Source organism: Macaca mulatta, chromosome 16, assembly GCF_049350105.2.
Source record: "Macaca mulatta isolate MMU2019108-1 chromosome 16, T2T-MMU8v2.0, whole genome shotgun sequence".
Lineage (NCBI taxonomy): Eukaryota > Metazoa > Chordata > Mammalia > Primates > Cercopithecidae > Macaca > Macaca mulatta.
The window spans coordinates 4,030,144-4,056,057 of NC_133421.1; the positions used below are offsets into that span (position 1 = coordinate 4,030,144).

Sequence of the window (25,914 nt, forward strand, 5' to 3'; positions counted from 1 at the left end):
GCCAAGGCGGGTGCATCACCTGAGGTCAGGAGTTCGAGACCAGCCTGGCTATCATGGTGAAACCCCACCTGCACAAATAATAAAAAAATTAGTCAGTCGTGGTGGCGGATGCCTATAATCCCAGCTACTCAGGAGGCTGATGCAGGAGAATCGCTTGAGCCTGGGAGGCAGAGGTTGCAGTGAGCTGAGATCATGCCATTGCACTCCAGCCTGGGTGACAGAGTGAGACTCCATCTTGGAGGAAAAAAAAAAGTAAGGGATTGGACTCAACAGGCTAAGGGTCCTTCTTGCTGGCATTTTATGACTATGAGGAATACTATGACCTAGTACAATGGGAGTCATTAATTATTTATCAAGCAAATTATAGACATGGAAGGGTTGAAACGGCTACTGAAAACAGAATAAACAGTAAACATTTCCATTACCTTCCAGTCTGATGTGAAGAAAATTTCTTTATTCTTCTGTTATGTGATGCCAAGAATACAGCAACACAACTGAACACATATTAAAGAATAGACAGCCAGTGGTTGTTAGGTAACACGACCTACTCTTTCAAAAAACTGTTTAGAAAAAAACACACCTTGGGCCGGGCGCGGTGGCTCACACCTGTAATCCCAGCACTTTGGGAGGCCGAGGCAGGCAGATCACAAAGTCAGGAGATTGAGACCATCCTGGCTAACACGGTGAAATTCCGTCTCTACTAAAAATACAAAAAATTAGCTGAGTGAGGTGGCGGGCACCTGTAGTCCCAGGCAGGAGAATGGTGTGAACCCGGGAGGCGGAGCTTGCAGTGAGCCCAGATCGCGCCACTGCACTCCAGCCTGGGAGAAAGAGCAAGGCTCCGTCTCAAAAAAAAAAAAAAAGAAAGAAAGAAAGAAAGAAAAAACACACCTTGGCCAGGCACAGTGGTTCACACCTGTAATCCTAGCACTTTGGGAAGCTGCAGCAGGGAGATCACCTGAGGTCGGGAGTTCGAGACCAGCCTGACCACCATGGAGAACCCCGTCTCTACTAAAAACACAAAATTAGCCGGGCGTGGTGGCGCATGTCTGTAATCCCAGCTACTAGAGAGGCTGAGACAAGAGAATCGCTTGAACCCAGGAGGCAGAGGTTGCGATGAGCTGAGACTGCGCCACTTCACTCCAGCCTGGGTAACAGAGAGAGACTCTGTCTCAAAAAGAAAAGAAAAGAAAAAACATACCTTTCACAGGAAAAGACCTTGCAAAAAGATGGATGATGGGCAGAATCACATTTCATGGATATAGATTTGTTATCTACACAAAAATTGCATTCCATACCTGAATATAATGATTTCTTGTGACCTCTAAGAATGCTTCCAGGTACTAACTTATAGGGAGGGAAATGGAAGGGATGAAGAATGGAACTTTAGTATCATCGACAGCAGACAGAAATAGGATGACTATAATGGACTCTGAAGAGACACAGCCAAAGCCTAGAAGCAACGACGCTCCCATCGCTATGAGCATACCTAGAGTTCCAGACCTTGGTTTCTAAATAGTACTCCCTAAAGGAATCAGAGTTCCTTGGATAAATGATTATTCCACAACTGGATAGGGAAGTACAAGATGAACCCGAAACATTGTATTGTATTAGAAAACAGGACATGCTGAAAGGAAGGTAGGAACAAATCAAAAGTATACTAGACCCAGCTTGATGGCGCTATCTTTGGCCAAACCTGTGTCAACGTGAATGAAGAAGGCTAACAAGGGATTTATGGCCCATAGAATAAAACCTATGAGTCCATCCTTAAACATAGAAGCAGTGAAAGAGTTAGATAATTTACATGTGGCAATCACCATGCTAATAATTGTTTCACTTAAGAATTATCAATGGATGCTAAAAATAATGTGTAAAAGTTTGTTGAAAAACAGGATATTGGGCTGGGCACAGCAGCTCACACCTGTAATCCCAACACTTTGGGAGGCCAACGTGGACAGATCACTTGAGGTCAGGAGTTCAAGACCAGCCTGGCCAATATGGTGAAACCCCATCTCTATCAAAAAATCCAAAAATTAGCTGAGCATAGTGGCACACACACCTTTAGTCCCAACTTCTCAGGAGGCTGAGCTGGGAGAATTGCTTGAACCTGGAAGGCAGAGGTTGCAGTGAGCCTAGATCAAGCCATTGCACTCCCGTATGGACAACAGAGTGAGACCATGTCTCAGAAAAAAAAAAAAAAAAACACTGACAAGAAAACAAAAAAAGAAAACAGGATATTTACACAGTCACAAAATACTTCCCCAGAAATTATTAATTACCTTGATAATGATATCAATTACCAGACTATAAAAGGATAAAATAATAACAGTACAATAAAGAAATCTGACAGATACCCCCTTAACGAAGCGACCAAAGTCAATACCCCTAATTACGAAACAAAATGATATTATATGCTTCAATAATACAGAGAAGAAGAGAAAGGGATAAAGCAAGCAAGACTCAAAAAACCAGGCAAAATTAAACAAAATTCAGGAATGAGATAGTAGACATGGTTGTACAAGTATCAATATACTAAAAACCACTGAGTTATAAGAGTGAATTTTATAGTATGTGAACTATATCTCAATAAACAAATGAAATGGAAAGGAGTGAGAAGTTTTAAAAAGTAAAGAAAAAGTAGTGAACATAAGAGAGGTCAATAATGAAGACCCCCTTACATATAACTGGGGATTCTGAATAACAGAACCAAAGGATTAGAATAAAGAAATATTCAAAGATATGATTCAAGATAACTTTCTAGAAATAGAAGGCTCACTATGTTCCTAGGAAAAGATACAAAATTAGCAATACCAACACCCAGAAAAATTACCAGACTTTAAGGCTTACAAGAAAAAAAAAATCCTTTAGATATCTATGCAAACAAGTTAAACAATTGATTTTGGGGTTAGGGACGCAGTAGGGTAAATGAGGCCACCTTTGTATTTCCACACAGCACCATTCAATAGTAGAAGATAAAAGAACACTGACTACAAAGCTCTTAGAGGAAAAGAAGCGTGACACAATTTTATACTCAGCCAAACTTACTTTGATTATAATGACGACAGATAAACATTTTGAGTGTACAGGAACTCAAGGAGTAGAGTTTTCATGAGCTCTTTGTGAAGAAATTTCTTTTTTTTTTTTTTTTTTTTTTTTTGAGACAGAGTCTCGCTATGTCGCCCAGGGTGGAGTGCAATGGCCGGATCTCAGCTCACTGCAAGCTCCGCCTCCCGGGTTTTTTTTTTTTTTTTTTTTTTTTTTTTTGAGACGGAGTCTCTCGCTTTGTCACCCGGGCTGGAGTGCAGTGGCCGGATCTCAGCTCACTGCAAGCTCCGCCTCCCGGGTTTACGCCATTCTCCTGCCTCAGCCTCCCGAGTAGCCGGGACTACAGGCGCCCGCCACCTCGCCCGGCTAGTTTTTTGTATTTTTTAGTAGAGACGGGGTTTCACCGTGTTAGCCAGGATGGTCTCGATCTCCTGACCTCGTGATCCGCCCGTCTCGGCCTCCCAAAGTGCTGGGATTACAGGCTTGAGCCACCGCGCCCGGCCTGTGAAGAAATTTCTAATGGAAAAAGTTTAATCAATAGAGATAAATTAAGGAACTACAGTAAGTCTTCACTTAACATTGACAATAGGTTCTTTGACTTGGAGCGAAACCATATATAACAAAATCAATTTTTTTTCTCATCACTTACAAGGAAATGACGTTATTAGAGGACCTGCTACACATCATTTCATTAATGTCGCAGTTTCCAAGAACCTACTGGCAACACTAAGTGAGGACTTACTGTATAGCAAAACAACCGGCACTGAGCATTTAAGCCTTTTTAACCAGAGAGCTAAGATAAAAACACCTGTGAACTGTGGCTACCTAATAAAATGTCAGTGTTTACAAACCACAACAACATACACATAATCAAAATTCAGGACAGGAAACAGAAAAGGGAGAGGGAGTTCCTCAGCTTTTATACACAGGGTCAAAAGCCTTCATTTAAAGGTGATAAACTAAGTAGCAGAGATAGAAGCACACATTTAAGAAGATAAACTGGCTGGGCCCGATGGCTCACACCTGTAATCCCAGCACTTTGGGAGGCTGAGGTGGGCGGACTGCTCGAGCTCAGGAGCTTGAGACCACCCTGGGCAACATGGCGAAAGCCCGTCTCTACAAAAAGTACAAAAATCAGCTGGATGTGGGAGGATGGTGGTTGTGTGAGCCTGTGGCCCCAGCTACTCAGGAGGCAGGAGGATCACTTGAGCCCAGAAGGTCAAGGCTGCAGTGAGCCAAGATCCCATCACTGCACTCCAGTCTGGGTGAGAGTGGGCCCCTGCCTCAAAAAAAAAATATATTAACACCAGAAGAATGAAGATAAATAATATAATCAAATAAAATCAGGGGCAGTAAAGGAAAGGTAGGTGAAAATCAGATTATATAGTGTAAAAGAAACGTAACAAGAACAAAGCATGATACGAATGTGAAATGAATGTAAATAGTAAACTCATAATACTCTCAGATTACATCACAAAAGTCAAAATCTACTCACTATAATAAACTGTTTTAAACAAAAACTACAGTTAAAACAAAATGAGCCAAAGGTTGAAGATAAAAGCTTAACCAAAAGTATCCCAGACAACTACAAATAAAAAGGAAAACAGGCCGGGCGCGGTGGCTCAAGCCTGTAATCCCAGCACTTTGGGAGGCCGAGACGGGTGGATCACGAGGTCAGGAGATCGAGACCATCCTGGCTAACACGGTGAAACCCCGTCTCTACTAAGAAATACAAAAAACTAGCCGGGCGAGGTGGCGGGCGCCTGTAGTCCCAGCTACTCGGGAGGCTGAGGCCGGAGAATGGTGTGAACCCGGGAGGCGGAGCTTGCAGTGAGCTGAGATCCGGCCACTGCACTCCAGCCTGGGCTACAGAGCGAGACTCCGTCTCAAAAAAAAAACAAAAACAGGAGTTATTTTACAACAGACAACCTTAATTTTTGGATCAAAAGGATTAAATGAGCAACTATGCAGAATGGGTTAAAGATATAAAATGCTGATGGAGGCCAAGAGAATAATAACTTTAAAAAGTGACTGACTTTCCATTTCTGTGGGTATTGGTTTTAAAGAACAGCTTCTATAGGACCGTGGAAGCAGATGTTTATTGCATAAATATATGCTAGCAATTGAAAGTCTCATTAAAATACATTAAGTCTATTTAAAGGGGTATTAAGTTTATTCTTAGAGATCAGAATTGGATATGTATTAATATTGTCATTTGTGGGGGCTAATAAAAGAGGGTTAATCCAGGGACAACAGCCACCAACACATTTCTGCTTTACTCAACAGCACAGCAATGGCCTCAATCAATTTTCACATAAAAAAAAAAAGATTTGCACTATCTTTGTATTTCTTATTCAATTAAAAGCAGTATAAACTCAGGATCAACAAGATAAATGATGAGCAATAAAAAGGTATAAAATCTATAAAAACTTCAGTTTTACTTCTAACAAGAATATTTCATTCCTGTGAAATCAGTCAAGTGTGTGAGAAGGATGGGCCAATTCCATTTTCTTCAATGATACAGGAACGAAAGTCAAGTTTTACATGTGAGGAAGAAGTTCACATCTAAGTACCATGCTAAGGCATTCAAACACATTCGTGTCTTTAATTAGAATGGCAGCCCGACCTTGTAACTAAATTTCACTGCTAAACACACAAAAGAAAAAATAATCTATGTCTGTGTTCAAAGGCTTAAAATCTCAAATGTAAAATTTCATGGTAAAAGGCATTTGAGGAGAAAAATGTTTTCAGAAAATCTCTATTAAAGAAACTTAATAACTTAGATACTTTATAAAATAAATTTGATAAAGAGTATTATCTAAGGGCAGCAAATAGTAACAAAAGTATTGCTATTTTGCACTGGCATTTCAAAGTAACTGTGAAAATCAGGGGTTTCAAAATATTTATAAGGAATAGCTATTGGTACTACTCAAAATGCCAGTCCCTGATAAGATAAGGAGCTTGTGCCAGAATGTAAACAACACATTAAAAAGTCAACGAAACCAAAGAAATGTGAAGTAACCTAAACATACGGCACAAGGTCCTTATCTCTGTGGACAGTAACAAATAGTTTGTGGTTAAGCAGCCAGTAATAACCACTTTTAGTAGCACTATGCCAGATGCCACAAATGGCCATTTCAAAGGTTATGACCACCATTCTGTTCTTTTTTTGGTTTTTTTTGAGACAAAGTTTCGTTCTTGTCGCCCAGCCTGGAGTACAATGGTGCAATCTCGGCTCACTGCAACCTCCGCCTCCCGAGTTCAGGCGATTCTTCTGCCTCAGCCTCCCGAGTAGCTGGGACTACACTCATGTAATACCATGCCTGGCTAATTTTGTATTTTTAGTAGAGACGGGGTTTCGCCATGTTGGCCAGGCTGGTCTCGAACTCCTGACCTCAGGTGTACTGCCCGCCTCAGCCTCCCAAAGTGCTAGGATTACAGGCGTGACCCACCGCACCCAGTGACCACCACTCTGTTCTAAGTAGTTAATGTCGTGTGGATTTGCCCGCCCAGTTTTGCCAGCTCTCTAACACTTTCAAACAAAACCAGTGATCCATGTTTTCATATGAAATGGATCTGATTCTCAACATTAATATGGGCAATAAATAATAACTGCAAGCCTTATACAACTCACAGGCTAATGGGCTGTCCCCTCTATTACAGGGGTCCCCAAGCCCTGGGCCATGGACTGATACTGATCCGTGGCCTGTTAGGAACTGGGCCGTACAGCAGGAGGCGAGTGGCAAGCAAAGCTTCATCTGAATTTACAGCCACTCCCCATTGCTCGCATTACTGCCTGAGCTCCGCCTCCTGTCAGATCAGTGGCAGCATTAGATTCTCACAGGAGCATGAACCCTCCTGAACTGCACATGCGAGGGATCGAGGTTGAGCACTTCTTGAGAATCTAATGCCTGATGATCTGTCACTGTCTCCCATCACCCCTACATGGGACCGCCCAGCTGAGGGGAAGCAAGCTGCGGGAAAACAAGCTGATTCTACACGATGGTGAGTTGTATAATTATTTCATGTAATGAAATAATACAATGTAATAATAACAGAAATAAATGCACAATAAATGCAAAGTGCTTGAATCATCCCAAACCCACCCCTCCCCCACCACAGGTCCATGGAACAATGGTCATCCATGAAACTGGTCCCTGGTGCCAAAAAGGCTGGAGACCACTGCTGTACTCTATTGTAAATAGTAGAATTGTAAAGAAAGTTGGGGTACTTGGCTACTCTACTTTTAAAAGTGAAATATAAATATGTTTCCTTTGAGCACACTTTGTTCAACTGAGGTATACAGAATAGGTCAGAATTTTTAAGAAACTGTGACAGCTGGCGTGTATTCCTTTATTCATTCAACAAACAGTTATTAAGTGTCAACTATGTGCCAGGTATTATGCAAAATGCTAGGGATATTGCAGTAAAGCGAACACAGACAATCCCTCCCTTTCTGAAGCGGATGGTCTGGCAGAGGATGGGTCTTATCCAGAAATCACTTAAATACCTGTAAATCTATAACTGCGACAAATGCTATAAAACACAGGTAAAAGATACTATTGACCCTCCCTAATTCGTGGATCTGCCTTAGGAAGGTCAGAGAAGGCTTCCCTGCAGAGACAACTGATCTAAGAACTGACAATGGAAGAAAAATTCACAAAGGAAGGAATGAGGGGAAGGGAACGTGGCATTCTAGGGTCCTAGGTAAAGCAAACAGCAAGTACGAAGACCCTAGGGCAGAACTTCTGGAGTATTCCAGGTACTAAGAGACAGTCACTGTGTCTAAACTTTGCAGAGAGCAAAGTAAGCACATACAATTCAAGGTGAAGCTGGGGAGGAAGGCAGGTTCCAGATTATGTAGCGCATTATAATTAGAGTGACCATATAATTTATCATATCCCATCTGAAACTTTTCTGAAAGTAAAAACTATTAATAATCACACCAGGATACAATTATATTCTTTTTTTTTTTTTTTTTTGAGACAAAGTCTCACTCTGTCGCCCAGGCTGGAGTGCAATGGCGCGATCTCAGCTCACTGCAACTTCTACCTCCCAGGTTCAAGCAATTCTCCTGCCTCAGCATCCCGAGTAGCTGGGACTATAGGCACGTGCCACCATGCCCAGCTAATTTTTTGTATTTTTAGTAGAGACGGGGTTTCACCGTGTCAGGCAGGATGGTCTCGATCTCCTGACCTCGTGATCTGCCCACCTCGACCTCCAAAAGTGATGCAGCCATGAGCCACTACACCCAGTTGATAAAATTATATTCTATGTTAAGGATTTAAGTCTGGTATAGAACAAAGCTGGAACAAAGTGGAAGCAAAGGCTCTAATCAGGAAGCTACTGCTATACCTGAATTAAGAGGCTAAAGGTTGGGTGTGGTGGCTCACGCCTGTAATCCCAGCACTTTGGGTGGCCGAGGTGGGTGGATAGCTTGAGTCCAGGAGTTTGAGAGCAACCTGGGTAACATGGTGAAACCCTGCTTCTAGAAAATACACAAAAATTACTCAGTGTGGTGGTGTGGTGGCATGCACCTGTGGTCCCAGCTACTCTAGGCGGGGGACTGGGGGGTGGGGCGCAGTGCTGAGGTGGGAGGGTCACTTGAGCCTGGGAGGTGGAGGCTGCAGTGAGCTGAAATTGTACCACTGCACTCCAGCCTGGGCAACAGAGTGAGATCCTGTCTCAGAAAAAAAAAAAAAAAAAGGCTAGATCTAGATAAAGGTAGCAATGGCAGAGATAGGGAAAACTGAAAGGAATCAGATATTTTGGAGGGAACATTTGTGAGATTTAGCAATGGAATCACATGTGAGCTAAGGGATGCCGTGTTTCGCACGAGTCTCCCAAGGTTCTGGCTTGTTCAACAGGATAGGCAGTGCCACCCTAACTGAAGTTAGTAACTCTGGCACAGAACCGTTTTTGAGGAGAAATATAAATCTGAGCTGTATTTGAGACATTTAAGTGGAGATGGAGCCCAGAGAAGAGGTGTGTAGAAATAAACGTGTGAGTGATTTGCAAACAAACAAGTGAAGCCCTGGCACGGATGACAGCGATGAGGGAGAAAATGTAAAGTGCGAAGGAAAGAGAGCTGGAGAGCAAGCTTTGAAAACTCCTTTAATAGCTGTATGCACAGTCATCACAGAGTAAGCTCCACCAGGAGACAAAGGAACACCAGAGTGGAAGAAGGAAAACCAGAGTTTTCAGTTGGTGCCAAGGAGGCCACGGCAAGAGTGGATCCATGAAGGAACCAACCAGCAGAGTGACTTGCTGCTCAGAAGGCAATGGAGGGCTGAAAATCAGAGTCAGTGACATGACGCTGCTGGAGACCTTTTAAAGAGCTGCTTTGGTAGTGGCAGAGTTATAAACCACCCCGGAATCAGCTAAAGATTAAATGAGGGCAGGGAGTGGAAGCTCACACTTGTAATCGCAGCAGTGTGGGAGGCTGAGGCAGGAGGACTGCTTGAGCCCAGGAGTTCAAGACCAGCCTGGGCAACAAAGAGTGACCCTGTCTCCACTAAAAAAAAAAAAAAAATTTAAATTAGCCAGGTGTGGTGGTGGACATCTGTAATCCTAGCTACTCAGGAGGCTGAGGCAGGGGGATCACTTGAGCACAGGAGGTCAAGGCTACAGTGAGGCGTGATTGCATCACTGCACTCCAGCCTGGGCAAGAGTGAGACTCCATCTCAAAAAAAAAAAAAAAAAGAAAAAAAAAAAAAGAAATCCTGTCACGTGCTAGAACATGGCAGAGTCTTTGAGGATATCATGCTAAGTGAAACAAGTGAGTCAAAAACAACAAATACTGCATGATTCTACTTTAAGGTAAAGGTATCTAAAGTCGTCTAACTCATGAAAAGGTTCTAGAAATCTGCTGTACAACAACGAGCACAAAGTTAACACACTGTACACTTCAACTCGATTAAGGTGGGACATTTTATGTTGTGTTTCTCACAACAATAAAAAAAATTAAGTGGCCCTAAATTATTATTCAAGTACTGTGCTGACATCCTTCCCACTTTTTCAACTCTCTGATACAGAAGACTTATTGAAGAAAATGTCCAATTTTTAAACACTCTCATGGGTCAAATAAGCAATTAGATAGTAATATACAAAAACACAGATCCTGAAACAATGGAAACAACCACTACTGATAACCCTAAATTAAGCAAAGAATCCAAAATCCTACTGGCAAAATATGAAATTGTACCTTGATCAATCAAGCTAATCTTTTCATTTTTTTTTTTTATTTTATTTTTTATAGAGAAGGGGGGTCTCACTATATTGACCAGGCCGGTCTTGAACTCCTGGCCTCAAGCAATAGCTTTCCAAAATGCTGTGATTACAAGCATGAAGCAGCCTGAAGCCTGGCCTTCAGGCTGATCTTTTAAATGACCATGCCTATGCTAACTAAAGAGCAAATAACAGAAAAGAAAAATCTAGTCATCCAAATACCTCTTTGCCCTTTCCGGGCATGGTTAAGAATACTGTGATTCTGGCCGGGCGCGGTGGCTCACATCTGTAGTCCCAGCACTTTGGGAGGCCGAGGCAGGCAGATCACCTGAGGTCAGGAGTTTGAGACCAGCCTGGCCAACACGGTGAAACCCCGTCTCCACTAGAAATACAGAAATTAGCCGAGCATGGTGGCAGGTGACTGTAATTGCCATTTAGTAGAGACAGTGAAATCCCGTCTCTATTAAAAATACAAAAAAAATTAGCTGGGCGTGGTGGCACGTGCCTGTAATCCCAGCTACTCAGGAGGCTGAGGCAGGAGAATGCTTGAACCCGAGAGGCGGAGGTTGCAGTGAGCCAAGATCACGCCATTGTACTCCAACCTGGGTGACAGAGCGAGACTCAAAAAAAAAAAAAAAAAAAAAGAATACTGCGATTTCCTAGCAATGCCCAGTGACTTACCCTAATTTCAGTGAAACTTAAAAAAAAGTCCAATGATAAAAGAGGAACTGTTAAATTTAAGTTTTGTACTACAGAAAATTTAGGAACAAGCTAAAAGTAATCAATATGGAATTGGCTAAATAAGCTATAATACAAGAAAACCCGATGCAGCTATTAAAAATAGTAAGATTAGGCTGATCTACACATACTTGTATGAAGAGGGTTCCTCAATATATTACGTTTGAAAAAGAAGTTGAGCAGAAGTATGTATGTACATTCCGACTGCATTCTTGTAAAAACAAAATAAAAAGACCCTGTATAAATAGATGCAGAGGAAAAGTCTGGAAGGCTAAGCAGGGACTCTGGATATGCATGTAGGTGGGCAGATGAGTCAAGTGGAGACTTCCACTCACCTCACTTTTCTATACTATCTAAACACATTTAATTACATAATTCCACTTTTTTTTTTTTTTACTAAATATGTAAACTCTCTTCATACAAGTATATGTGGATCAGCCCGGTCTTATTCTTTTTAATGACTACACTGTACTCGCTTGGGTGGATGTATTACAGCTTTTGTAACTTTATGCAAAATGCTTACAGGATAATGTCAAATGGGGGAGAAGACGCATGACTGTATGTAACTAAAATGACAACCACAAAAATTACTACGTATGAATAAAGACAAGGGCTTAGAAAGATGAGATTACGGACTCATTTCATCTTTTAGGGTAAAAGAACTGTGACTTTTTGTACGTATGTGACATCACCATTATAAATGTAGTTAGGAAAAATAGATCTCTGTAATTTCTCATTAAGGAGTCTATAATATCTGTATAGTAAAAAAGAATTCCTTTTCTGAAAAATGGAAAACGGGTCTTTGGTTCTAGAACACTTGCTTTCCATAACACGGTGACAGCAATCACCAAAAGATAGTGCTGCAGCTGTAGCACTCATCATACAGCTTCAAGAGACATTTTGGGCAAGGGAACAATATAATTAATGTTTTCCAAGGGCCTTCGAAGAAAGCTGTTGCTTACATAAACAATTCTTGTTATTCAAATATATATATATATTCATAAATATATTTATATATATTCAACTTACAAAATGATGAACTACAGCACACAATCTAATCACAAGGAACCATATCCTAAAAAAGTACAAGACATTAAGCTGAGGCTGGTTTAATGGGAGGAAATAAAGTGAACACCAATGAAGACCTGATTCTTAGACTTTGTTGTTTATTTTTTGTTTCTGAAAAGATCCAGACACTAGTCTGAGTGTTAGAAATACTTTTGTAGGGCAAAGTCAAGTCACTCGACTTCACTAGTTAAGTATCTAGGTCTTGTTAGCACCCTGGGACATTCAAAAATCCTGAACACAGGCAAGATCTTTTTTCATTCTCATTTCCGAGATTACAGGGAGGCCCAGGAACTAAAATTAGCTCTCACGTGAAAATCAGCAGTTTATTCATTTTCAGTCTTTGTTGTTTGTTTAACACATCCAGCTCCCCAAAATAGCCCATTGTCAACAGGCTCATGGCCGATTTCCCCAGAATGACTCCCGCTCTGCCACTGATGAATACAGTATCACCATTATAGACGGATTTTGAACAGACACATTTCTGTAATCCATGGCTAAAATAACAATCATTCTAATCCTATAGAAGCTGAACCTGATATAACAACAACAAAAGCCAAAAGCCTCCCAGTGTTACTCCAAAGTTGGTTTCTAGTCTTTAGATGGTCACTGAGGTGCTAAAAACGGTACAGTCTACCCAGCATGATAAAGCCCTTCAATGCTGGGTCTTTGGTTTAAAAACAAATCAGTTAAAATAAACAAATAAATAAAAATAAAAACAAAAACAAATAGGGCCGGGCGCAGTGGCTCACGCCTGTAATCCCAAAACTTTGGGAGGCCGAGGCGGGGGGATCATGAGGTCAGGAGATCAAGACCATCCTGGCTAACATGGTGAAACCCCGTCTCTACTAAAAATACAAAAAATTAGCCGGCATGGTGGCGGGCGCCTATAATCTCAGCTTCTCGGGAAGCTGAGGCAGAAGAATGGCGTGAACCCAGGAGGCGGAGCTTGCAGTGAGCCAAGATCGCACCACTGCACTCCAGCCTGGGCGACAGAGTGAGACTCCATCTCAAAAATAAATAAATAATAAATAAATAAAAACAAATCAGTTAAGTGTCACATTCTATTCAAGCTCAACTGACAGCGCTGAACTAAATTGCAGGCTGTTCCTATGGAACTGATTATTCTGAAAAAACAAACTAAAATCTCATTGTAATGGTCAGATATGATTATAACAAAGCAGTGGCACGTGCAGGGAAGAAAAACAAGGTATCACACTAGCCATCTTGCCACCTTAATTATACCAGGCTTAACAACAATACGAGCACCTACCATGAACCAGTGTCTACAGAATGCTAGTCATTCTACGTGCATTACTGCTAACCTTCATGACAACCGTCCGAGGATGTCCTCTCATCTCTCCTTTTCAGGTGAGGAGACTCAGTCTCAGTAAAGCTAAGAAAATTACATAAAATCTCACAGCTAAGGCCGGGCACAGTGGCTCACGCCTGTAATCCCAGCACTTTGGGAGGCCGAGGCGGGTGGATCAAGAGGTCAGGGGTTCGAGACCAGCCTGGCCAACATGGTGAAACCCCGTCTCTACTAAAAACAAAAATAAAAAAAATTAGCCAGGTGTGGTGGTGGGCAGCTGTAACCCCAGCTACTCAGGAGGCTGAGGCAGGAGAATTGCTTGAACCTCAGGAGGCGGAGGTTGCAGTGAGCCAAGATCACGCCACTGCACTCCAGCCTGGGGGACAGAGCAAGACTCTGTCACAAAAAAAAAAAAAAAAAAAAATTTCACAGCTAGAAATGGCACCCTCAAGACTGATACTTAACAAGACTATCTTAGAAATGTCCCCTTTCCAAAACACCCCTGATTCCCTTAAGAGAGCACTTAGGAGTTAAGCAAATAAGTGACACTAACCCATCGAAGGTCTAATGTTTTGTCTGACATTTCTTTTCCATATTAGTTGAGTTTATAATTTTGGTGATTCTTCTTTTTTTTTTTTATATGATCTCAGCTGCAACATCCGCCTCCCGGGTTCACACCAGTCTCCTGTCTCAGCCTCCTGAGTAGCTGGGACTACAGGCGCCTGCCACCACGCCCAGCTAATTTTTTTGTATTATTAGTAGAGACGGGGTTTCACTGTGTTAGCCAGGATAGTCTCGATCTCCTGACCTCGTGATCTGCCCGCCTCGGCCTCCCAAAGTGCTGGGATTACAGGCAAGAGCCACCGCACCCGGCCCGGTGATTCTTCTTTAATACAACTCACAAAATTAAATACAAAGCCATTGTAGGCTGGGCGTGGTGGCTCATGCTCGTGATCCCAGCACTTTGGGAGGCCAAAGTGGGCGGATCACTTGAGGTCAGGAGTTAGACATCAGCCTGGCCAACATGGTAAAACCCCATCTCTACTAAAAATACAAAAATTAGACAGCTGTGGTGGCGCATGCCTGTAATTCCAGCTACTCAGGAGGCTGAGACACATGAATCACTTGAACTCGGGAGGTGGAGGTTGCAGTGAGCCAAGATCGGGCCACTGCACTCCAGTCTAGGTGACAGTGTGAGACTCTGTCTCAAAAAAAAAAAAAAAAAAAAAAAGATTGTAAAAAGGAAGAACATTCTACCAGTGCAAACAACCATCAACAACTCCTACTTAAGCAGGCAGGAAGGGGGAAGATTTCTGGGAGCCGCCAGGTCATTTACACCAAGAGCGCATCTCCTCTCTCCTACGACTACCACAGGTCCCTGCAAAACGTCTGAGGTTGCCAACTATACATAGGCTCACACTGCTCTCATCTCTAAAAGAAAAACAAGGAAGTCCTCCTCAAGACTGCCATATCTTCTTCCCATTCCCTCACAGACACATTTCTTTTTCCCTGTAACAAGAGTCTTTTTAAAAAACTTTTTAAAGATTTATTACTTTTGGCCGGGCACGGTGGCTCACGCCTGTAATCCCAGCACTTTGGGAGGCCGAGGTGGGCAGATCACAAGGTCAGGAGATCGAGACCATCCTGGGCTAACACCGTGAAACCCCGTCTCTACTAAAAATACAAAAAATTAGCCAGGTGTGGTGGCGGGCGCCTGTAGTCCTAGCTACTTGGGAGGCTGAGGCAGGAAAATGGCGTGAACCCAGAAGGCAGAGCTTGCAGTGAGCCAAGATTGCACCACGGCACTCCAGCCTGGAGGACAGAGCGAGACACCGTCTCAAAAAAAAAAAAAAAAAAGATTTATTACTTTTAATTTCTTTTCTTTTTGTTTTTGAGACAGAATCTCACTCTGTCACCCAGGCTGGAGTGCAGTGGTGCAATCTTGGCTCACTGTAACCTCTATCTCCTGGGTTCAAGCGATTCTCGTGCCTCAGCCTCCCGAGTTGCTGGGAGGTTAATTTTTGTATTTTTAGTAGAGATGGGGTTTCACCATGTTGGCCAGGCTGGTCTTGTACTCCTGGCCTCAAGTGATCCACCCACCTTGGCCTCCCAAAGTGCTGGGATTATAGGCATGAGCCACTGTGCCCAGTCAAGATTTACTAGTTTTTATGGGTACATGGTAAGTATATATATTTAGGGGGTATATGGGATATACATTGTATTTTTAGCAGATCAAATGTTTGTGGCAATCTTACATCTAGCAAGTCTGTTGGCACCATTTTTCCAATAACACATGCTCACTTTATGTCTCTATGTCACATTTCGGTAATTCTCACAATATTTCCAACTTTGTTGTAGTGATCTATGATCAGTGGTTTTTGTTTTTTGTTTTTGTGCGTATGTGTGTTTGTTTTTGTTTTAGTTACTCAGGAGACTGAGGTAGGAGGATTGCTTGAGCCCAGGAATTTGAGACTACAACGAGCTATAATCCTACCACTGCACTCCAGCCTGGGCGACAGGGACCCTCTCGAAAAAAAAGAGAAAAAAGGCTGGGCGTGGTGGCTCACGCCTATAATCCTAGCACTTTGGGAGGCTGAGGCAGGCAAATCACGAGGTCAGGAGATCGAGACCATCCTGGCCAACATGGTGAAACCCTGTCTCTACTAAAATACAAAAAATTAGCTGGGCGTGGTGGCGGGCGCCTGTAGTCCCAGATACTCGAGAGGCTGAGGCAGGAGAATCGCTTGAACCCGGGAGGCAGAGGTTGCAGTGAGCCGAGATCATGCCACTGCACTCCAGCCTGGGCAACAGAGCGAGATTTTGTCTCAAAAAAAAAAAAAAAAAAAGGCCGGGCGCGGTGGCTCAAGCCTGTAATCCCAGCACTTTGGGAGGCCGAGACGGGCGGATCACGAGGTCAGGAGATCGAGACCATCCTGGCTAACACAGTGAAACCCCGTCTCTACTAAAAATACAAAAACTTAGCCGGGCGAGGTGGCAGGCGCCTGTAGTCCCAGCTACTCGGGAGGCTGAGGCAGGAGAATGGCGTGAACCCGGGAGGCGGAGCTTGCAGTGAGCCGAGATCCGGCCACTGCACTCCAGCCTGGGCGACAGAGCGAGACTCCGTCTCAAAAAAAAAAAAAAAAAAAAAAAAGTCTCTAGATCCCTACCAGTCACTATGTTTTAGATCATGAAGAGCACAACCCTAAGTCTCTGCAGTCACTCTGGGATTTCTGTAGGGTAAGCAATAATTCGGACAGCACGAGAATTTTTCCAGAAGGAAACTGAAATGCATTTGGTCAATTCCTCTAATGTGATACATTAAAAAGCTGAGACCAAGAGAGGTTAAGCGATTTGTCCTAGGTCGCATGGGAAGTTTAATCGAATGTCTCAGATTAACATTCAGGTGGGCTTTCTGTTATGTCGTATCCATTTGAATCACACAAGAATAATACGGTAAGTTTTCATCCGTTACCTACCTCACTCTTCCATTCAGATTTATCTGAACATGCTGCTTAAAATCTGGATATTTGGATGCCAGATATGCAAAGTCAGGAGGTTTGTCCTTGTATCTATTTCTTGCATGCATTGATTTACTCAGAGCCATCTTAAGGAGAGAAAGAGAGAGAGAAAATCAGCATATTTATTAAAAACCATTAATGGGGGCCAGGCGCGGTGACTCACGCCTCTAATCCCAGTACTTTCGGAGGCCAAGGCAAGTGGATCACCTGATTCAGGAGTTCGAGACCAGCCTGGCCAACATGATGAAATCCCACCTCTACTAAAAATACAAAAAGTAGCCAAGCGTGGTAGCAGGAGCCTGTAATCCCAGCTACTCGGGAGGCTGAGGCAGGAGAACTGCTTGAACCCAGGAGGCGGAGGGTGCAGTGAGCCGAGATTGTGCCACTGCGCTCTAGTCTGGGCAACAAGAGTGAAACTCCGTCTCAAAAAAAAAAAAAAAAAATCAGTGGGGAAAGCTGTGGATGCCAAGTTAATAGTTATAGCCAACATGTCTTTGCCGATCAAGTGAGAAAGTAGAAACTACATTTAAAAAATATATACAACAAATAAGCACATGAAGAGATGCTCAACATCATTAGTCATTAGAGAAATACAAATCAAAACCACGTGAGATACCACTTCATACCCACTAGAATGGCTACCGTCAACAAAAAACCAAAAATTAAAAATTAAAAAAACAGAAACAACAAGTGTTCTGCAAGGATGTGAAGAAATTGGAGCTCTCGTGCATTGCTGGTGGGAATGTGAAGTGGCACAGCTGCTGTCGAAAAACGCTTGGCGGTTCTTTAAAAAGCTAAACATAGAATTACTATCTGATTCAGCAATTCCACTCCTAGGTATATTCCCAAAAGAACTGAAAGGAGGAAATAAAACAGATATTTGTACAGCAGTGTTCACAGTAGTATCATTCCCAAGAGTGAAAAGGTCGGAAACAACCCGAGTGTCCATCAGCAGATGAATGTGGATCAACAAAATGTGGATCAACAAAATACGGTATATCCAAACACTAAATATGGATCAACAAAATGCGGTATAGCCAAACACTAAATATGGATCAACAAAATACGGTATATCCAAACACTAAATATGGATCAACAAAATACGGTATATCCAAACACTAAATATGGATCAACAAAATACGGTATATCCAAACACTAAATATGGATCAACAAAATACGGTATTATCCAAACACTAAATATGGATCAACAAAATACGGTATATCCAAACACTAAATATGGATCAACAAAATACGGTATATCCAAACACTAAATATGGATCAACAAAATGCGGTATAGCCAAACACTAAATATGGATCAACAAAATACGGTATATCCAAACACCAAATATGGATCAACAAAATACGGTATATCCAAACACTAAATATGGATCAACAAAATGCGGTATATCCAAACACTAAATATGGATCAACAAAATGCGGTATATCCAAACACTAAATATGGATCAACAAAATACGGTATTATCCAAACACTAAATATGGATCAACAAAATATGGAATATCCATACAATCAATATGGATCAACAAAATACGGTATAGCCATACAATAAATATCACACAGCCCTAAGAAGGAATGAAATTCTGATACACGCTACAACATGGAAGAACCTCGAAAACATGATGCTAAGGGAAATAAACCACACACAAAAGGACAAATATTGTATGCTTCCACTTATATGAGGCACCCAGAAGAGGTAAACTTATCACACAGACGGAGAGTGGAATAGAGGTGATGAGGGGCTGGGAGAGGGAAGAATGAGTTACTGTTTAATAGGTACAGAGTTTCACTTTGGAATGATGACAAAGTTCTGGAGATAGAGGTGATGGTTGCACAAGAGAATTAATACATTTAATGTCACTGAATGGTACACTTAAAAATGGCCAAAATGGTATATTTATGTTTATTTTTCCATAATTTTAAAAATGTAGACAACGTAAGAGTGAATTTTTTTTTTTTTTAATCAAGGGAAGAAAGCTGAAAATTATTCCTTTAAGAGCATCAGGCCGGGCACGGTGGCCCACACCTGTAATCCCAGCACTTTGGGAGGCTGAGGAAGGCGAATCACGAAGTCAGGAGATCGAGACCATTCTGGCTAACACAGTGAAACCCCATCTCTACTAAAAATACAAAAAATTAGCCGGCCGTGGTAGTGGACACCTGTACTCCCAGCTACTCAGAAGGCTGAGGCAGGAGAATGGCGTGAACCCGGAAGGCGGAGGTTGCAATGAGCCGAGATCGCGCCACTGCACTCCAGCCTGGGCGACAGAGGGAGACTCGGTCTCAAAAAAAAAAGAAAAGCATCAAAGTGACAGAACACAGTCTGTCTATATGATCCATAGCCAAGGATATAAGTTAGAGGTTAGTTTTGTTTTGTTTTGCTTGTTTTGAGACAGGCTCTCACTCTGTTGCCCAGGATGGAGTGCAGTGGCACAATCACACCTCACTGCAGCCTCGCCCTCCGGTGCTCAGAGTCCTCCTATCTCAGCCTCCTGAGGAGCTGGCACTGTAGGTACATGCCACCATGCCTGGCTAATTTATTTTTAATTTTATTATTTGTAGAGATCGGGTCTCCCTTTGTTGCCCAGATTGGTCTCCAACTCCTGAGTTCAAATGATCCTCCTGCCTCAGCCTCCCAAAGTGCTACAGCTACAGACATAAGCCACCACACCCAGCCTGGAGGTTAGCTTTTACAGTGTCCTTACAAGGACTGAATATTTGGTAACGCACCACAATGTCACCAAAGTTTGAAAAAATATCTTTGATTCCAACTTAAAGTTTTAATCTTGTCATTCCTAGGTAGCTAAAACCAAATGAAAACAAATATAATTTTGTCTTCTTCCAGATTACAACAAGAAATAAAAGCAAATGTACATATAGCAAGAAATAAAAACAGAAAGAGAAACTATTATAATGGCTTAGTAAATCTCCAGGTAGTTGGTAATTTTAAAAATAGTTAACTATTATATATGTATAGCTCTCTGGGTGGAAGTGACTTTTATTTTCTTAATATCTTTATTTTCTATTTTTTAAATAATGATCATTCTTCTAAACAGTATTATGTAAGCCAAAAATCTAGGAGTCACCTGATAGTTTCTCATATCCAAGAAATCACCACTCCTGTAGGTTTTACCTGCTACATACCTCTTAAATTAATCTATTTTTCCCTGTCCCCAACAATGTTAAGCCCAGAGGCCTTTTTTTTTTTTTTTTTTTTGATACATGGTTTCATCATATTGGCCAGGTTGGTCTTGAACTCCTGGCCTCAAGCAATCCTGCCGCCTCAGCCTCCCAAAGTGCTAGGATTATAGTTGTAAACCACCACACCGGCCAGAACAGCCTTTTTATTTATTTATCTTTATTTTATTTTGGAGACTACATTGCCCAGGCCAGACTTGAACTCCTGGGCTCAAGCAATCCTCCCACCTCAGCCTCCCAAATGGCTGAGACTACAGGTGTGCCCCACTGCACCTGGTTTACAGTAGCCTCTTAATTGGTCTCCCCATATCCACTCTTGTTCTCACTATCCCTCCTTCCACCGCGCAGTGATCATTTCTAAACACAAATCTCAGTATGTCCTTCCCCTATGTCCACCTGCTCAAAACCTTACTCTTAAGATAAAATAAAAAACATCACTTCAGCCTACATACAAGGCCCTACACGACCTGGCCTTGCCTATCTTTTCACCACTCAGTTTAAGTCACAAGCCCTTGCTCTTTGTGTCCTTCCACCCTGACCACACGGCCTTTATGCAGGCTATTCTTTTTGGGTTTTTTTTTTGTTTTTTTTTTTTTGAGATGGAGTCTCGCTCCGTTGCCAGGGTGGAGTGCAGTGGCGCGGTCTTGGCTCACTGCCGCCTCTGCCTCACGGGTTCAAGTGATTCTCCTGCCTCAGCCTCCTAAGCAGGCTATTCTTTTTATCTGTAATGTTCTTCTCTCCCTCTCTTCAGTTGGCGAATTCTTAGTCATCCTTGGGCTCACAGTTCAAGCATTTCTTCTGAAAAGATCTTTCCGGCTGGGCGCGGTGGCTCAAGCCTGTAATCCCAGCACTTTGGGAGGCCGAGACGGGCGGATCACGAGGTCAGGAGATCGAGACCATCCTGGCTGACACAGTGAAACCCCGTCTCTACTAAAAAATACAAAAAAACTAGCCGGGCGAGGTGGCGGGCGCCTGTAGTCCCAGCTACTCGGGAGGCTGAGGCAGGAGAATGGCGTGAACCCGGGAGGCGGAGCTTGCAGTGAGCCAAGATCACGCCACTGCACTCCAGCCTGGGCGACAGAGCGAGACTCTGTCTCAAAAAAAAAAAAAAGAAAAGAAAAGATCTTTCCTTCCCTAATCTCCCCAGTTAAGACAAATCCTCTATTATAACATCTCCTAGCAATAAATATTTTTCCTTTGCAATCTTTGTTACATAGTCATAAATCTGTCAATGCTATTTCAGATGGCTTTTTGACAGCTTCCTACACTGGAAATTAAACCAATTTCAAAAAAGAAGCGTTGTCTTCAATCCAGACTTTTCCAAATCACATATCCAACTGCCTACCATATTTCTCACTTGAAGGGCTCAAAAATACATGTACAATATGCGCAAAATTAAATCACTTCTACCCACCCCAAACTGGTCCTCCTCATCTTCCCTGCCTCACCGAATGCACTGCTATCTTTCTTGTGATACACACATCAAAAATCTTCAACACCTTCTCCATGCTGCCTCTCCCATTCACAACACACCATGTCCTGAATACTCCCTATCTCCCAATTATTTATTGACCTTATCCCGTTCTTCACCCTTCACAACACCACCTCTCTGGCCCAGATCATTATCATGTCTTTCTTGGGTTGCTCTAAGAGTCTCAAACTGATCTCTTCATAACCAGTCTTGCCCTCTACCAGCCATTTTTCATTCAGCAGACAAGCCACTCCCCCCATGCAAATGTGAACATTTCCTTATTAAATCCCTTCAGTGGCGTCCCAAAGCTCTTAGGCTAATAAAGTCTGAAATCATTAACAAGGGAGGCATAATCCAGGCCTTATCTGTCCCTCCAACTTCATTTGTTGCCACTTTCCCCTAGAATCTTAAAGAAGCCGCAGAGCGAAACTCCTAGAAACGCAGAGGATACGCTCCCAGCCACTTTCCCCTTCGAGACACACTGGTCTTCTTCCACTTTCTCTGCTGCATGGTAGTCTGTTTCACCATGTTGGCCAGGCTGGTCTTGTACTCCTGGCCTCAAGTGATCCACCCACCTTGGCCTCCCAAAGTGCTGGGATTATAGGCATGAGCCACTGTGCCCGGTCAAGATTTACTAGTTTATGGGTACATGGTAGGTATATATATTTAGGGGGTATATGGGATATACATTGTATTTTTAGCAGATCAAATGTTTGTGGCAATCTTACATCTAGCAAGTCTGTTGGCACCATTTTTCCAATAACACATGCTCACTTTATGTCTCTATGTCACACTTCGGTAATTCTCACAATATTTCCAACTTTGTTGTAGTGATCTATGATCAGTGGTTTTTGGTTTTTGTTTTTGTGCGTATGTGTGTTTGTTTTTGTTTTAGTTACTCAGGAGACTGAGGTAGGAGGATTGTCTCACCATCTCCTATTCTTACTGCCTGCAAGACTCTCCTCACCCTGCCACCATCGCCTTTCACCTCTGAAGGCCCACCAGCTCCTCGCATCACAACCTAAGCATCATTCTACTCAGGCAGGCTTTCTCTGACCCCACAATCCAATCGGATGCCCATCTACATGCTTTCAAAGCACCCTGTGCTGCTTCTCCCTCAGAGATCCTCAGTTTACTACTGGGTGTGTAATTAATTTGCATATGTCACACACAGATCTGCAACCATATCCATCCTAATCTTCACTATACCCCCAGCAACTTCTATACAATAAATATTTGTTAAGTAAACAATTCAGAATTTGAGGGGATTAGTAGTCACTTGAAAGTTTTTCAGCATACCGTTACATTTTGCCCCTTACACTATGACTAAAACTGACTATATACCTGTTTTAATTTCCTAGCATTGACATATCTTTTACTGACCATCAGGAAAGAGAGGAGCATAAAACGAGGATGGCCCCCAGTCCTTAAGAAAACATCAACTGGGCAAGGTGGTGCGTGCCTGTGGTCCTAGCTACTACGGAAGCTGAGGATGGCTTGAATCCAGCAGTTCCAGTCCAGCCTGGGCAACACAATGAGATCCTGTCTCAAAATAAACAAATACAAATAATAGACTTTATTAAAAAGAAAGTATCAAAAATGAAAGTGTTGGCTGGGCACGGTGGCTCATGCCTATAATCCCAACACTTTCAGAGGCCAAGACAGGAGGATCACCTCAGGAGTTTGTGAGACCAGCCTGGCCAACGTGGAGACCAGCCTGGTCAACATAGTGAAACCCTGTCTCTACTAAAACACAAAAATTAGCTAGGTGTGGTGGCACCTGCCTGAAGTACCAGCAACTCGGGAAGCTGAGGCAGGAGAATCACTTGAATCTGGGAGGCGGAGGTTGCAGTGAGCCAAGATCACACCACTGCACTCCAGCCTGGCGACAGACCAAGACTCCGTCTTTAAAAAAAAAAAAAAAAAAAAAAAAAAAAAAAAAAAAAATTAGCTAGGCATGGTGGTGCATGCCTCTAATCCCAGCTACTCAGGAGGCTGAGGCAGGAGAATCACTTGAACCCGGGAGGTGGAGGTTGCAGAGAGCCGAGATCATAATACTGCACTCGAGCCTTGGTGACAGTGAGACTCTGCCTCAAAAAAGAAAAAAAAGAAAAAGAAAAAAGAGAAAATGTCCTTTCTTGTGATTCTGGCAAGCAACAAAAAAGAAAACTAAGAGTAATTTCTTTAAGCTGATAGAAAATATTTTCCCTATTTATGGGGGACATGTGACCTTTATGGGGTATTTGTTACACGCATAGAATGTGTGATGATCCAGTCAGGGTATGTGGAGTATTCATCACTTTAAGTATTTTTTATATCTATGTGTTGGTAACATTTCAAGCCCTCTCTTTACCTATTTTGAAATACACATTGTTGCTGACTATAGTCACCATACCCTAACAGTGACTAAAGAGGCAGTGGCATGTGAGGGCTCTGTAACACATTAAGGAAAATTCTACAGACTACATAGCTGACACAGTGCACACACAACACGATACTCTGAATATATGTGAAACAAATTAAATTATAGATACGGCAGATTCAATTCATTTCCTACATTATTCAACTTTTCTGGTCAGAACAGATACAGAATGAGTCAATACAACCACCTCTTTTCTAACTAACCTCCCAATATGGGCAATGAGTTCTTAGCTAAATATATTCTATTCTTCAGAGTTTAACTGGGCATCAACTTTTTTTTTTTCCTTCTTGTTGAGACAGGGTCTCATTCTGTTGCTCAGAATGCAATAGTGGAATCATAGCTCCCTGCAGCCTCCAACTTCTGAGATCAAGCAATCCTCCCGCCTGAGCCTCCCAAGTACCTGGGACTATAGGCACAGGCCACTGTACCTGGTTAATTTACTTCATTTTTTGTAGAAAGGGAGTCTGGCCTTGCCACCCAGGCTCCAGCTTCAATTTTCGACACAGAATTTACCCATCTGACATTCCATATATTTTACTTTAAAAAAATCTCCCGTCAGTAAGGTTCAAGAGCGAAAATATTTTGTCTGTCTTGTTCATTGCATATCCCAACGCCTAAAATAGTGCCTGAGAGAGTAGGCACTCACGTATTTGTTGATTGAAAGCACGACGTCCGGACCACTGACACAAAGCTCCCTCATTGAGTTTCAAAAAAAGCTCACTCCAAGGACTGAAACTTTTCTTCCTGGTTACTTGAGTCAGTCCAGAAAGCTACAGTTAATAGTAGAACCCTGAGAATGAGGCTTTCACTTTTTTTTCTTCTTTCTCATCTCCATGCTTGTTTCCTTGGTTCCTCTTGACCATTAACCCTCTTCAACTACCATTCTCTTAATACATGGCCTGTAAAATAGCCTAAATTCCAATTTCAAAACTTAATATTCTTTCTGCACAGATCCTTCCCACCTCAACACCAACCTACATCTTCTCTCTTCGCCTTCTCTCATAAATTCGACTTTTCCCACTAGTCCTGCCACTGCCACTTCTCCATCTCTTCCACTCTTTCCACGCCCTCATCTCATCCGCTCAGTTTGTCTTGCCGCCTCAGTTTTGGATTTCTCTAAACCTCCTAAACCCCGGGGAGTCTTTCCTACTTCGATCCTAGTCTCTATTCTATTCGCCAACTCCTCCCACTCATCCACTCTCAAACACCCCCGCGTGCGCACACGCAGCCACATCAGGTCTCCCCCTCGTAGACCCCGAAGTCGGCACCTCACTAGCCCAAAACTCAAGAATGAGGAACCCGGGTGATCCACAGGTTAAGTGACCCATGATAGTAGATCTGCGTGAGAAATATAAGTGACCCACCTCTGAGGCCGAGGTTCCTGCCAGACGTCGTGTCTGGCGTGGGCCTGTACAACCCTAGAATCTTAAAGAAGCCGCAGAGCAAAACTCCTAGAAACGCAGAGGATACGCTCCCAGCGCGCCGCCATCTTGTGAAGCCATCTAGCCTCCTGATTGGACAAATCCCTCTCGCGCGACCTGTGGCTGATCCTGAAGAAAGAAGAAACCGTCGCGAGACCTGGAGTTGGCTGCTCCTGACAGAAGGCGGGGGCGTGGTGGCAAGCGGAGTCCTTTGCAGTATGGCAGGAGGAGGACCTGCGCTCGAATTCGCGGGAAAGCACTTAAAAGAAAAAGAAACAAGTTTTCCGGGCCGTGCTGCAGACTTACCTCTCACACCCACTGGGATTGGACAGGTTATGAAGATAAGGGTATGAGACTTGGGCGTCATGGCGTGCGGTGAGCGCTTTTTGTGCAACAGGTGTGTCCTCAGGCGATATCTCACTCACTGAATCATGAGAGATTCATTGGGGTGGGGAAGAGTACCCTCATTTACAGCTAAAGA

General features: G+C 42.8%; 1 protein-coding gene across 4 annotated transcripts in view; it reads right to left on the reverse strand.

Moving 5' to 3' along the window:
- Positions 1-25,506, reverse strand: part of METTL16 (methyltransferase 16, RNA N6-adenosine) — a 91,133-nt gene extending 65,627 nt beyond the window's left edge. For 2 of the 4 annotated variants that reach the window (XM_028835871.2, XM_028835870.2), the window contains exons 1-2: positions 25,377-25,506; positions 16,864-16,991 (exon numbers count right to left, since the gene is read on the reverse strand). In XM_028835871.2, coding sequence (XP_028691704.1) covers positions 16,864-16,991 — 128 coding nt within the window. In that variant the 5' untranslated portion in view covers positions 25,377-25,506. Of the gene's footprint in view, positions 1-16,863; positions 16,992-22,960; positions 23,099-25,376 lie in introns of those variants that run through there. The other 2 variants (XM_077969804.1, XM_028835872.2) reach the window with 2 other exon arrangements.
- Between the last annotated feature and the right edge of the window lie 408 nt (positions 25,507-25,914).